The sequence below is a fragment of the Taudactylus pleione genome, unplaced genomic scaffold (genome assembly GCF_031769625.1).
Source record: "Taudactylus pleione unplaced genomic scaffold, aTauple2 ptg000041l, whole genome shotgun sequence".
NCBI lineage: Eukaryota > Metazoa > Chordata > Amphibia > Anura > Myobatrachidae > Taudactylus > Taudactylus pleione.
In genome coordinates, this window is record NW_028284443.1 from 23,977,614 (window position 1) to 23,994,688 (window position 17,075).

Consider the following 17,075-nt stretch of genomic DNA (forward strand, 5'->3'; position numbering starts at 1 on the left):
AACAGTCTGTGGTGCCTTTCCAGGCCAATGTGGCAGCTCCTCCACCATGGGTGGACGTGCTCTCCAGTTCAGTCCAGAGTCTGGCAGTTGCATCTTCGACTTTTCAATCGATGCTGCAGAATGACAGGTCTGCAGGGGCATCTAAACGTGCACATAAGTTGCATGCGGCGCAGATTTCAGACACTGAGGGGTCCTCAGATGAGGGTGAGGTCCAGGACGACTCCGATTCGTACACCTCGGCTCAGGAGGTGGAATCTCGGTAGTCTATTAATGTACGAGCTCTGGTTAGGGCGGTGCGTGCCATTCTCCTAGTAGAGGATGACGCACCTGCTCCAAAGTCAAAATTCCCTAGTTTTAAAAAGACTAAAGGTGACTTCGGCGGTGTTCCCCCTGTCTGATCAATTAACAGATCATATGGCGGAGGCTTGGCAGACACCCAGTAAGAGATTTGTGCCTCAAAAGAGGTTGGCTTCCAATTATCCATTCCCGGAGGCGCATTGTAGGAAGTGGGAAGCTCCATCGGCAGTGGATTCCGACGTAACATGCCTTATTAGGAGTGCTACGCTGCCAATACAGTCAGTTTCCTCGTTAAAGGATCCCACGGACAGAAAGGTTGAGGCTTGCCTTAAGTCTACTTATTCCCTCTCGGGAGCAATTGCTCGCCCGTCCATGGCCATTTCCTGGGTGGCTAAGGCCATTGAGGGTTGGGCCAATGCCTTAGAAGACACTTTTCCTGAGGATACTCAGGAAGTTCAGAGGGCATTACTAGGACAGATGCGGCTTCTTATATTGGAGAAGCTTCCTTGGACGCTAGTCTGCTAACCTCTAGGGTGTCGGCTGCGGCTGTGCATGCCCACCGCTCCTTATGGCTGAAGTCCTGGAGGGCGGACGCTGATTCAAAGAAGGGCCTGGAGGCCTTACCTTTTAATGGGGAATTACTTTTTGGTCCAGACTTGGATAGGATCGTGGATAGACTGGCTAAGTCCAAGTCGGCCTTCCTTCCTTCAGCTGCAGCATCTGCAAAGGTCCGGAGTTCGGCTTTTCGGGTTCAGAGTAAGGCAAGAGGTCAGTCTTTCCCAAGGCAAGCAGCAGTTAAGTCTGCCTCCAAGTCCAAGAAACAAGCTTTGAGTGCAAGGGGTCCCTCTTCCAAACGGGAAGATAAGCCTTCCACCTGATGGGACGGGCCTCGCTCTGGGGGATCCCAGAGTGGGAGGCAGACTTCTTCTATTCGCCCACAGCTGGTTCAATACCACCACCGATGTCTGGGTGCGAGAAGTGGTCTCCCAGGGTACGTCCTGTCTTTTTGGTGCAGACCGCCTCACCAGTTTTTCTGCACAAGTCCTTCTCAGGACATCGCCAAGGCTATGCTGATCAGGGAAGCTATAGACTCCTTGCTGACTGCAGGGGTCATTGTACCTGTTCCACAATCTCAGCGTGGGATGGGGAACTATTCTGCGCTGTTTCTGGTACAGAAACCCAATGGCTCCCATCGACCCATTCTAAATTTAAAGTCTCTGAACAGGTTTCTCAGGATTCCCAAGTTCAGAATGGAAACCTTGCGTTCCATAATTCTGGCTATGGAACCAGGGGATTACATGGTCTCCCTGGATATCCAGGACGCTTACCTCAATGTGCCGATAGCAACGTCACATCAGAGGTATCTGCGGTTCGCTTTGTTGCATCATCACTACCAGTTTCGGGCCCTGCCTTTTGGGCTCTCCACAGCGCCGAGGGTGTTCACGAAGGTGATGGCAGTTATGGCTGCCCACCTTTGGAACCAGGGGGTACGGTTGTTACCGTATCTGGACGACCTCCTATTGCTGGCAAGCTCTCCGGAGGTTCTGCTGCAATATCTCTAACTGACGGTGGCTTGTCTGCAGACGCACGGGTGGTTAATAAATTTGAGGAAATCGTCCCTGATCCCATCTCAGCAGATGGTCCATCTGGGGGCCCTCCTAGACTCTCGTCAGCAGCGGATCTTTCTAACTCCAGAAAAGGTATCTTCCCTACAGTTGCGGATACGCAGTTGCCTGGATTGGGCCAGTCTTTCGGTACACTCGGCAATGAGAGTGCTGGGGTCCATGGTGTCGGCATTCAACATGGTGGAATTTGCCCAGTATCACTCCAGGCCTCTGCAGAGGCTGATTCTAGCAAACTGGAACGGGTTGCCTCGCCGGATCCGGTCCCAGACGCTGGTGCTATCTCCGGATGTACGACAGTCCCTGAATTGGTGGCGTCAAACAGCTCACCTCCTAGAGGGTCGCCCCTTTTGGATCCCGGACTGGGTTCTGCTCACGACAGACGCCAATCTTCGGGGTTGGGGGGGCGGTGACAGGCTCCTTGTCACTTCAGGGTCGTTGGACAGCGGAGGAAGCGGCTCTCCCCATCAATGTTCTGGAACTAAGAGCCGTGTACAGGGCTCTGCAGTCGGCCGGCACCGCTCTTCACGGAAGGGCAGTGCAAGTGCAGTCAGACAACGCCACCACGGTGGCGTACATCAATACCCAGGGAGGAACTCGCAGCCGGGCTGCGATGGCAGAAGTGTCTCACATCCTAACTTGGGCGGAGTGCCACCTTCCAGCGATCTCGGCAGTCTTCATTCCCGGAATCCTCAATTGGGAGGCAGACTTCCACAGCCGTTACGACGTGCTTCCAGGGGAATGGTCGCTTCATCCAGAGGTATTCCAACTACTCGTGGACAAGTGGGGAGTGCCGGAGGTGGACTTGATGGCCTCTCGTCACAATTACAAGTTGCCTGTGTACGGGTCAAGGACAAGGGACGACGGCGCCAGTCTGGTGGACGCTCTGTCGGTGTGATGGACGTTTCAGCTGGCATATCTGTTTCCTCCGATATCCCTTCTGCCTTGGGTCCTGCGCAAGTTCAAGCAGGACGGAGGCACTCTGGTACTGGTGGCCCCAGCGTGGCCAAGATGTCCGTGGTACTCCAACCTACAGAGTCTGTCCACCGACATTCCGTACCTTCTTCCTCAGCGGCAGGACTTGTTGTCTCAGGGGCCCTGCCTTTACCCGGATCTGGGTCGTCTGTCTTTGACGGCGTGGCTCTTGAGACGGCCGTCTTAAGGTCTCGGGCTTTTCTAGTTCCGTTATTTCTACCATGCTGAGGGCACGCAAGCCTGCTTCTGCAAGGATTTACCATAGAGTGTGGCACACGTACTTTCAGTGGTGTGAGTCCAGAAACTATGACCCTCAGATATTCAGAGTTTCAAGGATTCTGGCTTTTCTTCATTCGGGTTTGGACTTAGGTTTACGCCTTTCCTCTCTGAAGGTGCACGTGTCTGCTTTATCGGTTTGGTACCAACGTAGAATTGCTATGTTACCGGACGTACACACTTTTTTCCAGGGTGTTCCAAGGATTCAGCCACCCTTTGTGCCTCCGGAGGCACCTTGGGATTTGGCGGTGGTTCTAAGAGTTCTGCAAGGACCTCCCTTTGAGCCTCTTGAGTCAGTTGACCTCAAATGGTTAACGCTTAAAACTGTGTTTCTCCTGGTTATTGCTTCAGCAAGGAGGGTTTCCGAGTTGGGGACACTTTCATGTAGTCCCCGCTTCTAAATTTTTTTTCTCCAGGACAGAGCAGTGCTTCGGACTCGTCCTGAGTTTTTACCTAAGGTTGTCTCTAAGTTCCATATCAATCAGGAACTGGTGGTCCCAGCCTTTCAGTCCCCTGATCTTACAGCAGGGGAGACTTCGTTGGACGTTGTCCGTGCTCTCAGTTTATGTTGATCGGACTGTTTCTGTTCGAAAGTCCGACTCCTTGTTTGTCCTCTTTGGTTTTCATAAGAGGGGTTGGCCTGCTAACAAACAGACTTTGGCCCGTTAGCTTTGTTCTGTTATTAGGGAGGCTTATATACGAGAGCATTTACCTGTTCCAGCCTCTGTCAAGACTCATTCCACTCGTTCTGTGGGCCCTTCTTGGGCTCCTAGACATGGTGCCTCAGCTGTTCAGCTGTGTAAGGCAGCCACTTGGTCTTCGGTTCAGACATTTCTAAGATTTTATGCGTTTGACACCTTTTCCTCTCAGGATGCATCCTTCGGGCGCAGGATTCTCCTTTCTGCACAGGAGCGTCCCCGCCCTTAGTTGAACTGCTTTGGGACATCCCAAGGTCAACCCTGTGGACCCCCTATGGACCCTGAAGTAGAAAACAAGAGATATGGTAAGAACTTACCTTTGTTATCTCTGTTTCTTCGAAGTCCATAGGGTTCACAGGGCGCCCGCCCTGACGCACCTGGCTTCAAATGGGCTGTGTTGCTGGTCACCGGTGTTTGTCTCCCTTTTCTGTGAGTATGGTTTCTTGTGTGTTCCAGTCTTCCTTCTCTCTGTTCCATATTTTCTCCGGCCTAGGCTGCTTACCAACTGAGGTGCCTGTGGCTCGGGGGTGGGGTATAGAGGAGGACCCAAGTGCATCCTGGGAGCTAAAAGCTTAACTGTGTGGTGCCCATGGATCCTGATCCAGCTATATCCCCCAAGGTCAACCGTGTGGACCCTATGGACTTTGTAGAAACAGATAACAAAGCTAAGTTCTTACCATAGCTCTTGTTTTTCCACAGGCAGTAGCCAGGAGACTTGCCTCTTGCGGGTGGCCGGGAGCAACACTATTTTCGGGGGCTTCCTGGCCATTTCGGGAGAGTAGGCATGTATATAATACAATTCTCATGTTTGTGTCTTCTTATGACTTTACAAGCTGTCCTTAAAAAATAGAACATCTGAAATTGTGAGTGGGAAACCTGGGTTGTTATGGAGTACTCCATAAAGATTTTTGGAAATTTTAAGTTGCCCTTATCCCCCTTCAACACTCCATGGCATCCCTTATACTGGTATGTACTAAAGCAGAGGTTCCTAAACTCTGTCCTCATGGCACCCTAATAGTCCAAGTTTTAAGGATATCCATGCTTAACCACAGGTGACTAAATTAGTGACTGAGGTACTAATTAAATCACCTGTTCTCGAAAACCTTACATGCTGTGGTGCCTTGAGGGCCACTTTTGGGAACCTCTGTACTAGAAGAAAAAAGTGCCACAAACAAAAATCTACATATGCTGCATAAACTTAGTGCTCTTCCAGGTTGTATAAAAACAAAAATATATGGTTAATGGCGAGAAACTATGGATGCCAAGCCTGCTGACTGTCAAAGTCATGTAAAGGCCTTTGCTCTATGTGCAGTAGACTGGGCCCTTTGCATTTCTGGCACTATAGTCACTATTTTGTACACCAAGAGGATTACATCTCTGAATCAACTAGAAATGGTTTGGAATGGGCATAACTTTACAAGTTCCAGCTATAAAAAAAAAAAAAAAAAATGTATACCCGCAAGACTTTGTCCAGTAATTGCTCTAGCTAAAGGTTCTTCTTTTATCGTATCCACCAGCAGTGTGTAAAAAGGTTGTAAAACAAATCTTTGTTAAAATGAAATGTAAAGCACCATATAAACAAAACAGAATTTATGGGATTGCCTCAAGCAGATCTATTAGTTTGGGATGGGAGTCAGGCTACATCTTTCTCCTACTTTCCATGTGAAACTGCAGGAAAAGCAAAGGACAACTGAGACTGACTGATCCAGCTACACAAGAACCATTCATTTAAAGCATGTTATGAATGTTTTCAGTGTCAGAAATATACAATGTAGCATACTGGTGTTTACAGCCAGCCACAGCTTGAAGCATCAGATGGTTAATTATAAAATCTTAAGACTAGTCAAGATCACAGTCTACCACTTATCAGCCCCAGTTTCAGTGTAAATTCTGGGTACCCAATTTCACTTGCCATTTTTTCTGAAATCGCTGTTCCCTGGTATTTTCTGACATAGCTGACAGACTGATTGGAATGCCCTGTTCTCTCCCATCTGTGGTGCATAGCATGGATCTGGCTGTCTGCTGTCTCAAGAAGGGTTAATAACCTAGTGGCTTTCAGGGAAATGTGTGTTTATTAGCAAAAGTAATAACTATACAAATTATCACTGAAACCACTAATACTTGCACAAAAGGAGGTGCAAAGAATACATTGTGACCGCACTAAGTATTTAACAGTCACTGTAGGTGAAAGAGCAATCATGATTTTGCTACAACACTTCTTGATGTTTCTGCCGAGTAATAATGGGTAATTGTCTTTGTATAGCGCAATAATACTTGGGGGGGGAAACCACCACATCTTCATTTGAAAACTACAGTATCTTTTCTAGAAGGGACAGTTCCACAGTAGTTACCATCTTTTAGAAGACTTTGGAATAGTCTTTAGTTGATTTGCATACTGGAGCCACCGCCAAAGCAGGGGGATGCCAGTGGGAAGAGAAAGTGAACTACAAAACACCAATTAATCTCTGGAATAAAAGTTTTATTGTATTATTGGAAAACAAAATGTCAATTCATGGTCAAAGTACACATTAAAATATCCCTATAATCAGATTATAATGCACATATACACATGCTGAGAACTACACACACCTGGGCAACTTCATTCTAAAACTGCTGTAAATTGCCAGGTTATAGCATAGAATAATCTATTGCCCCAATGCAAATATCTGCAAAATGCTTACACTTTGCACCTTAGTTCACTTATCCAATTTATAAAGCAATCAAATTGTGTCAAAATATTGTGCTATATGGGTAAGAGCTTAAAAGTTTTTTAAGCAAGGAAAACTGAATATGCAAACATACAAGTTGTTTTAATATACTGATAAACAAATGACAACACAATGTAGCATTAATATATTTCCCCTCCCAAGTTTGATACAAATTACATTTTTAGATCTTTTATTGGCGACATCTGCCTAACTCACTGCAAGCAATATTTCATCTGCTAACTATACAGTTCCAGGTTGGATCCTTTCCTGAATATTCAGTAGAACTCTCCAACATCTGCTCTCTTGTCACGCAGTTTGCTTCTTGCTTTTGTTCGAGCTTTGAATGCAGCCGAGTTGCTCATGTGCTTGAGTGGAAAAATAGCTTTAGTTAAAAGAAATTCATGCAAGAGACAAATTCCTATATATAGTTACAGGTCATAAATCATGAATGTTTCTGCTCACATTTGTTTTATGGTTGGCAACATATTGGGAAACATTCAATTTGTTTGGATCAGTGAGAAAAAAAAAAATAGATTTAATTGATCTCCAGCTACTTGTTTTCTGCGCACTCTTATTTTCATATGGACATCAAATATACCGTATGTATACTTGGAGGTTTGGTCTAGTCAGACAATATCTTACAAACCAACTTAGGGCTGGATTCAATTAGCCGCGAAAAGTCCAGGACTGCCTCCTTCAGAGGCAAAAACTTTACGCAAATTTGGGGTATTTGAAAGTGGGTGCTAGCATATTAAGTCTCAAAAGTAAACTGCTAAAAAAAAAAAAAAACATACCTGCAATCCTAAAAACACCTGACCCATCCTTGCAGACCCCCAAGAAGTCTATTTTGCTAGTTTTATGCTTGTCCCCCCACTTTTTAGCCCCAAAATGAAAAGTACTTTTTTGGGGTGGTGTTAGGATTTTTTTTGCCAGATTTGTCCTTTGGGGGACTGTCCCAAGGGTTCTGGGTCATTTCCCCACATTTGCACCCCAAATTAAAGATTTAGGATTTCTTTTGCCTGCTATTCATTGGAGAAATTTTTTCGCCTACTACATTTTGAGTTTCCACTTAGGCGAACTCCGCCTGGAATTAAATCTGGCGATAAGTTCCGAACAGCCGAAAAGCGGTAATAGACGAAACTTTTTCGCCATTACGGCTTTTCACATCTAATTGAAACTGGCCCATAATGTGTTTGTATGCTTTAAACTAGAACCACCAAGATCATATAAGCTGACAATTCAACAGCTCCTCCTGCTGTCAGAAGGTAACTGCTCCCTCACTCTGGTAATAGATCATGGTCTTTGTCCTGAATTATTTATCTACTGTCCAAGGGGTTCCAAGTCTCAGCACAAATTGCAAAGTACACATTAGTTCTATTTGCACACCTAAGTACATCAAGTGACGCTACCATGATCTGACTGCAAGTGTTTGGAGATATAGCAGCACTATCAAACCTTTCAATGACGCTCTGATGTATACATGTTAGGTATATAGAGAAGTTAGAGTTAAAACCCAACTACACATCTAGCAGGCCAATACAGCTACCAAAAAAAAAAAAAAAAAAAACTTAGTTTGTTCATACTTTGAGAAAAAAAAAAATGTAAAGATTAACTTTATACATATCAACTGCACACACATACACATTTAACAGGCATTTAATTCAACAATTCCTGTTTAGTGAATGAAAGCCTTAACCTCAACAATGCACTGTTATTTTTATAAAGTGACAAAAGTATCCTTTGTTTGAACTTTGCTGAGTATGTTATTTTTCTATTGCTTTATGCTGTGACAAGTGCTTTCCACACCAATAGTAAAATAACGGACTAGAACCAGTTAGTAATGCAGGGTAACTTACCCTCTCATCACGAGAAACTTTCATTTCTTTTATGGTGGCTGTATCCAAGAGCAATGGGGGACCAAGCTCAAAAATATTGCGCAGAAATCCATTTGCCTATAAAAAAAAAAAATGAATTAAAAAACCTCCACGTACAAATTCTTTTCAATGTGTGCCATGTCTCATGTTCCAAAAATGCTACATTTGAAATATTTACATATAGGAAATTTTAACCCACAAAAACACAACTACCGCAGCTCAAATACCCCTGACTGTATTCAGCAAAAAGCAGATCTTATATGAAACTCATAACTCAAATTATATTACGTGATAATGTACCTTAGACCATTCCTCATTGACAAGTGAGATGCCCAAAGACATACAAAATCCTCCATTAATATTGGCATCCACTAGAACACCTACAATATCTACACCAGATGGTATTTTCTTCCTGGTAAAGCACAATATATTCCTTACCTATGCCAGAGGATCTGCTCTGCTATAGGTACAATTTTACAATTACAGATTACAATACCAGCTCTAACTGAACTGACTAATAAACGGGTGCCAAGACCCCCTTATAATTTTGTATACAAAACCCATAAGGCAGACTGCATCACAGAATGATGCATCTATGTAGACACCAAATCATAAAGGAGAGACCGGAACTTTCTCTCCTAGAAGAACGCAGTACTCCACAAAATCTGCTACAACGCTTCAAAGTAGTACATCTATGGTCTGTTGCATTATACCATATCTGCCTAGCAAAATAGGAGAACCTTTGTACCAAAAAGAATTATTCAATGCCAGGAGTGTCTGAAAAGGTTTGCACTTTGAGGTCCCATGCCACAACAGAAATCACACCAAGCCTATACAACCCCCTCCTTGTCCCTTCTCTAGTTCTTATGGGGGGCATCCACTAGACGATTTTATCCCTGTCCAACCTCTTAACGATTTTCCCTTGAAGTTTCCCTTGAAATTTGATCTTCCCCTCTGAACAATGTGCAAACGATTTGCAAAAGATCTAACAATAAACTATGTTGTTTTAATCTGTGATTGAGAGCTTTCAGCTATAGTGGGCAGACAGTGGTTCATCGTTTGATTGTTCAGCGTGAACGATGTGTAAACGATTTGTAAGCAATCAAATGAAATTGACCTGCATGTTCAGTCGATGGAGGAGACGATCAAACGACCAGCGGGAGCGAGCATCGTACATCGTTAGAAACAATTACTGCACGATTTGCAAACGATATTCAAACTATGTTTGAACGATTATCGAACGATTTTATCATTATCGTTCAACTTTATCGTCTAGTGGATACCCCCCTTTACCCATTCAATCCACAAACTATCAAAAGCCTTAAGGCATAAAAAAACACCTCTTGCTAAAGAGTTTTTCAAGTGTCTAGACAGGCTTCAAAACCACTATAACGAGTCTTTAAAATGGGTAATGTTGGCTCGACTCATCAGTAAACATTTTAAAGGGTCAGTGCATTAACTAATTCTGATCCAACATGAAGGGCAGTGTGCAACCTTCACTAATATGTACAGTTAACAGAACCATAACTTGGGCTACGAAATTCTATAAACTACAAGCAAATTGTGTAAATTTCAGACTCCATTATGGGGGTTCACTTCAGATTTAGGGACATTCAATTGCTGAAGGTGCGTTTAAAACCTCACTAGCGATTTTTAACCATTTTTCACCCATTTTCATATACCCCAAATTTGCAGGGACTACTTATTTTTGCCAAAAAAAAAGCTAAATTCCATTCTTCACCACTTGTGCAAATTAGCAGCTATTGAGAGCATTTAAGCAACCCAAATACCCCCAAATAGCCATGCTGAAGGTATCTATAGTGATCCTCAACGTCAGTGCATCTTTTGGGGGGTGTCAGGCTGATTTCCCCAAATGTGACAGCACTTCATTTGTTTGAGTATTGCCGGGACGAGTTTTCGCGTCCTTTGGAATTGAATACGGGAATAAGCTCGGGCGCGGAAAACGCCAGCATTCGAAAAGTCCGGGATTTATCGCACCCAATTGTATACGGGCCTTAGACAATGAACTTTCACAGAAACCCACCAGATCGCAAAGTCATGTAAACATATGCTTGCCTCCACAATAGGATCAGTATTGAATTTGGCCACACAAAAGTCAAAAGAGACAGCAGCATCTGGATGCTCAGAACCCCAACAGGGACTAAGTATTCTAACCCTTCCTCCATCCCCCATAACACTCCCTTTTCCTGCATTCTAACCCTCCCCCTTAATCCCTAAACCTAACCCCCCTTACCCCGTTGGTCGGGATTTTGACCGCCGGCATCCCGTGCAGCAGTAAACTACATGCCGTATGTAGCCATATTGAATGAAAATTCGGCTTCATAGCTTTTTACTGCAGTCATAATATTAAAAACCCAATAATCTGTCAGTTTCATTCACATTATTAAATCATTTACTTGAGGGCAGACATCAGACCAATTGCCCAAGCTATTGTACAATTCAACTTGCATTATATATTAAGCCAGGGATCTTCAACCTTTAAGGCAGTGTGGGCCACAAAAAAATTTGACAGAAGCAGAGGGTCACTAAATATCACAGTATAGCTTAGACACTGCCCCCGCCTCACACAATTGTCCCATAACTACCCCCCAGTAGTAGTCCCCCCCTATGGAGGGCCCCCAGTAGTAGTCCCCCCTATGGAGGGCCCCCAGTAGTAGTCCCCCCGATGGAGGGCCCCCAGTAGTAGTCCCCCCTATGGAGGGCCCCCAGTAGTATTCCCCCCTATGGAGGGCCCCCAGTAGTCACCCCTGATCCAGTGCCCCCAGTAGTAGTCCCCCCCCCATGCAGTGCCCCCAGTAGTCCCCCCCCCGCTGCAGTGCAGACAAAGACCTCCACCCCCCAAAAAATAAAAACTTACCTGAATCCCTGCTCCAGCTCCCGCCGCCGTCCACTCCTCCGTTCTCCCAGGCCGGCCCACTCTGCATTATGGGAGAGACATCATGACGTCTCTCCCATCACCCACTGTGGGAGCCGGAAGATGGACTCATGAGTGAGCTCCAGCCCTGCTCCTGCTGTGGGTGCAACAGCCAGTGAGATTGACTCATTGGTTGTCTGCCAAAGCAAACCCTGTCGGCGGTGGCAATGTGTGTTTCTGTGTGTAGTGTAGACTGTGGTCTCTACTACAGTAACCATCAGCAGGCCACGGGTTGAAGACCCCTGTATTAAGCTGTTCCAATGTATACAACTCTTAGCACAACAATCAGATTAAAGCAATTCAGAAACTGTCAAACATCTTACAAGAAGATGAAACTGCATCCCGGAGCCAAACAATTCCTTGAATATTCCATATGTGAGTCTTTTCACCCAGCAGTCGATGTGCATGCGTTCTCTCCCAAACCGAATCATTTCAGATTGGAACTCACCATCCTGTGCATACAAAAAAAACAAATGATTTCACCAAAAGCAACTATGGCACTCCTAGGCCATACACCAGAAGCAAAAGTAGAGCTGCATAAGAACATAACTACCCATTTTACAAGGCAGATAACTCAGTGGCGGTGGTTATACCACTTAGGGCCGTAATCAATTTGGAGCGAAAAGCAGTTTTCGTGTGGTCTCTTTAGATAATTTTGCCTTTTTTTTTCTCCGTATTAAATTCCATTTTCGCCTATGCAAAAAGTCAAGGCACTGAAATAGGCGAATTTTTTTTCACCTGCTATTCTGTGGAGAAAAAGTGTGTAAAATCTATGTTTGGGGTGCAGATGGTGGGAAACCACTCAAAACCCTTGATACGTGCACCCTCCCCCCCCCCCATGACCAGTTCACCCAAAAAAGAAAAATTTTTTACAGGGACACCCCAAAAACACCTTTGACATTTGGGACGAAAATGAAAAAAGTGGGGGGAAACTACAAATACTAGTGAAATAAGCTTCTGGGGGTGCTTTATGGGGTCAAGTGTTTTGGGACTTGCAGGTGCTTGTATGACGGAGGAATTTCACTTTCTCTAAAACATCACTTTATAGACATTAAAATATGCTTTCACCCATTTTCAAGTACCCCAAATTTGACTACTTATTTTCACCCAAAAATACTGCTTAATGCCATTCACCACTTGTGCAAGGACACTAATAAAAATTACAAACAACTTCAGTACCCCAATTAGTTTTATTAGGGCTATTGGCTGATTTCCCCAAGACTGACAGCATATTCCGCCTGCTGTGCGTTCGCCACTTGATGTTTAGGAATTGAATACAGCGGAAAGCAGGGACGCGAACGATAAGTTATCGCGTCCAAAACACGCGATGTGAGTGAAAAGTCAGGCAAGCAGAATTTTATCGCGGATGCGAAACTAATTGAATATGGCACTTAGTGTAAATTGTAGCAGTTTGTTGTGTAATACCTCAACAGCTCTAAGGACATCACGGAAAACAGACCGTTGTTTTCTTCTATCTACTTTGGCTCTATGCTTGTTGCAATCAGTAGCCAAAGCTTTCAGTTTTTCAGTTAAAGGCTCAAGATCTTCATAATAGAAGTCCTATAGAAGGATGAAGAATAAATGTAAATGCATGTCATAGGATTACAATACAGCTTTAGATTTGCAAAACTATAAGACACCCGAGATCTAAGGATTAGGGGAAATACTCTCACTTTTGAGATCCTGTAACATCCAAAGTCTAAGTGGTTTTCCTACATACAGAGATACATCTTCATATGCCAGCTTATCAACTGTAAAAGCTAGAACTTTACTATGAATTTGCATTCACTTACTGCTATATACTGTGCTCACATTAGTAATTAAATATTTTTGCATGCCTACACTTAATCTGAACGTTCACATCTGTACAAAATGTAATATGTATATCTGATCGGTTACACAAACTAGTTTGTCCACACAGCTGTTATCCACCTGGGACAATGATAATGTACATAGTGCTTAGGAGGGCTGTTTGGAAAACTGACCACCAAGCAAATTACTCTGCAACTACTGGAATAAAAAAAAAAAAAAAAAAAAAAAAAAAAAAAGGGAAAACCTAAAGCAAGGACTACTTTTTACAGGGGACAGGCAACATGTGGCATTCCAGCTGCTGATTAAATACACATCCGAAAATGCCCTGCGACTGTTTTACTGTTACTGTTAGAGCAGGGATGGGGAACCTTTTTGAAGCGTCCTAAGGTTGCTCCAGGTGGCACTGCTGCATAGATTCTGGCTGCATGGTGCCTTTGTAGGCACACTGCTATCCAGATGAGGCTAGCAGAAAAAAGCTCGGAAGGCCAGATCAATTGATTCCGGGGGCCTTATACTGCCCCCGGGCCTGAGGCTCCCCATCCCTGTGTTAGAGCATGCTAAAACTGGCAGTGTATTCTGGTATGTGTAGTTCCACAGCAGTTGCCTACCCCAGGCTTAGTACATGCCTCAGACAGGCACTGACTTGGTATTAATTCTAATTACTCCAAATAGTGCTTAAAAGTATTCAGCAAGATTTTATTAAACCAGCACTAATAATGTATATTCTGAGAGAACAATGTTACTGAATGCAGATGTTTCTTTTGATTAAAGGAAATCTCCTGTAGAACACTGTGGCTCCGATTAGGTGTCCTCAAAGGAATTCTCACATTCAGTGAAGCCATAAAGCTTTTTGTATAAGCTCAGAAAATGATAGTAAATATGCATTAAGACACCACCTATAATGAACAAATGATCATGTGAAACATCCCAGAGTACAGACTGTTCCACATGCTAATTCCTTAAAATGGTTTTTATAAAGGTGAATCTCACTGCTCAGAAACCAAACTTATTACAATAAAATTTCAGTTGTATTATAGGCCTAATGAATACCTATATCCAGAAGACACTCCCAAAAGCACCATTAAGCAATTGCCATACAAAATTTGAACATCTCTTAATATGCACTTACAGCATCGGCTTCTCTTGCCAGTTCAAACAGGAGAGCCAGAGTTTCCCCAGCTGCAATTCTCATGTTCACATCATCACAGGACAGCAGCCGTGGCAGTTTATGCAGATAGCTGTTAGAATCGAGAGTTTACATAAACCATAACATTAGCTATCCAATAAAAATCTGGTTCTAGACATGAAAACATTTACAAAAACATTTTGACTTGTACATTGACATTTTTTTCCAGCAAAACTGGCAGTTTTCCCTTACTCGCACGCCCCGGAACTCACTTTATTAAGCAGAGTCCCAGCAATCGTAGTCAGGAATGGTGATGGTCACTATTGGCACCACTGTGCTCTTAAGATGCAATAAGATTGCTCCAAACAAAAGCTAAACAATTCATCACTGGGAAAAGATATTTGTTCCTGGCTGATAAACAATGCTTATTATAAATAAGTCAAATCTGCAAAGCAATCTAACAAATGCAGGTGTTACCTACATGTTAATTTTCTTCTTCACTTCGCTAGTATGGCAGATCGTCAGCAAGAGAGCCCAGGATACAAGACACTGGATGTGAAGTGCTGAACAGGTGTCTGCTCCACCTTCTGCGTGACACTGTTTGGTGAAGAGATTTTCCATACACTCCATTGTGGCATACAAATCCTGGGAAACAGATTAAGAAATGTAAAAATCCCAAAAATATCTGGCACATTACAATAAAAATGTAATCAGACCATTTCTTACCTCAATGTCATCTGAAGCAATGAAGCAGCAGAGTCCCAAGTATGTTGCACACTGCAGAGAAGCAACAAACAGTTTTAAGTGACCAAATACTTACAATGTATACCTCAGGAGGTTCCCAAACTCTGCCGTTACTGTCCAGGTTTTAAGAATATACATGCTTGGAGCACAGGTGACTTAATTAGTACTTGAATTTGATTTAACTATCTGGAATCAAACATGAATAGCTTTAAAACTTGGACTATAATGGCGGAATTTGGGAAACTCTGGTACACCTTCTGAAAATTAGGCATAAGGCCGGATTTAAAATGATTTGATGCCAGAGAATAGCGCCTCAGTGAAGTCACTAGCTCAGTGTAATTGTAATTCTCCCACTTAGACACATTTTCAAAAATTTACCGATTTTATTTGGTTTTTACAAAATTGTACCAGGAGACTGAAAGGATAGTTTGTGTACAGATACTGTATGGAAGAACGGCAATTTTTTTCAGTTGCCATTTCGCCGTATAGCAAGTTGTGGTGTTACAGGTAATATCTGCCGAGAGTTCAATAATGTGAACTACTGGAGGAAGCGGCAAACGCAAACAAGTGTCTAGCACAGGAGGTTACCAATCGTGGTCCTCAAGGCTCCCCAACAGTTCAGGTTTTAGAGATATCCATGGTTGAGAGCACAGGTGACTTATTTAGTTCCTCAGTTAATTTGATTTAACTGCCTGTGCTCAAGCATGGATAGCTCTAGAACCTGAACTGTTGGGGAGCCTCTGGTCTAGCATATGAACAATGAGCAAACTATGCTACATCCTGCTAAGCTTACTAGTAACAGGTCAGCCTATACAAAGAATTTCAGATTAGGGTTTTTAATGTTACAAGGCTGCTATCTTCAAATAGCAAGATATGTATACACAACCATAGTCATATTAGGACTGAAAATAGATTATGCAAGTGACCGAACCAATACTTACAGCTTGGCGTGCTTGTACACTTGCGCTCCTATCACAAACAATGCTTTTTAGTACAGGAGCTAGTGTTTGGAAGACTTCTTCACTTTCAATTCCAGGGCCCAGCTGACAGCACAGAAGGCAGGCTAGTGCTGCAGCTGCACGCTGTTCTTCACCTTTGCCTAAAGAAATACAACACATACATAACTTAAAACTAATTCTATATTAGCTACTATCAAATTTATGTCAGCATCTCTGCAGGATTACCCATGCAACAGAGTAGACAAAACTGAGGTATTCATACTCACCTTTCTTTAGACAACGTTCAATGCTGTCTGTGAGAGTCATTCTCCTTTCTAGAATAAAGTCATATAGAATCTTAGACGCCATCCCGATCTTCAGCCCTTCCAGTGCAGCTTGCCTAGTTTTTGCACTGAAATGACAGTAAGCCAAAATTGATCCACAGTGCTCTATAAATACAAGTCACTTTTTCAATAGCTTTGAGGTCTCAGGCAAGCTTAAACCAGATGCCACTAAACAAGGATTTTAATACTAATTTATGTGGACACCGATCATAATCTTTACAATTCCACTTGGTGGAAGTGATTAATAGTCAGCACTAATGCTGTTCTTAGAGCGGCTAACACTCACTACATGATGGGGCAATTCAATTGTATGAGAAAATCAGTTCCATCGAAAGTGCCAGGGAGCGAATTCAATTGTTTTGGGCAACTAGCCCTGTGGCAGCACCATCGCGGACTTCTGCTCACACCTTTGTGACAAGCATGGAGCTGGTCGTGATAACAATTGCATTAGCTCCCGGCCACTTTAGACTGGAATTAATGCTCTCAATCAGCCCAAGGATTCCATAGCAGAATAATTAGCCCAGAAGCTATGGCAAAATATGTATACTTATTCCACACATACAATAGCCTAAATCAGTGGTTCTCAAACTAGGTCCTCAGGTCCCCACACATTAAACTTTTGCTGGGTCACCTAGCTGGTATCCAGGTATACTCATTACTCAGACATTTTAAAAGTTCCACAAGTGGTGCTAATTATTTCACTTGTGATTCTGTGAAGAGACCTGG

The 17,075-nt window shown here is 43.5% G+C and overlaps 1 protein-coding gene across 1 annotated transcript in view; it reads right to left on the reverse strand.

Annotated features, from left to right (window-relative positions):
* Positions 1-6,326: 6,326 nt before the first annotated feature.
* The window catches only part of IFRD1 (interferon related developmental regulator 1), a 30,084-nt gene continuing 19,335 nt past the window's right edge, over positions 6,327-17,075 (reverse strand). Inside the window, exons 4-12 of the mRNA XM_088457702.1 lie at positions 16,293-16,417; positions 16,009-16,166; positions 15,050-15,100; positions 14,805-14,968; positions 14,327-14,435; positions 12,811-12,945; positions 11,709-11,837; positions 8,433-8,528; positions 6,327-6,941 (exon numbers count right to left, since the gene is read on the reverse strand). Coding sequence (XP_088313828.1) covers positions 6,852-6,941; positions 8,433-8,528; positions 11,709-11,837; positions 12,811-12,945; positions 14,327-14,435; positions 14,805-14,968; positions 15,050-15,100; positions 16,009-16,166; positions 16,293-16,417 — 1,057 coding nt within the window. The 3' untranslated portion in view covers positions 6,327-6,851. The remainder of the gene's footprint in view (positions 6,942-8,432; positions 8,529-11,708; positions 11,838-12,810; positions 12,946-14,326; positions 14,436-14,804; positions 14,969-15,049; positions 15,101-16,008; positions 16,167-16,292; positions 16,418-17,075) is intronic.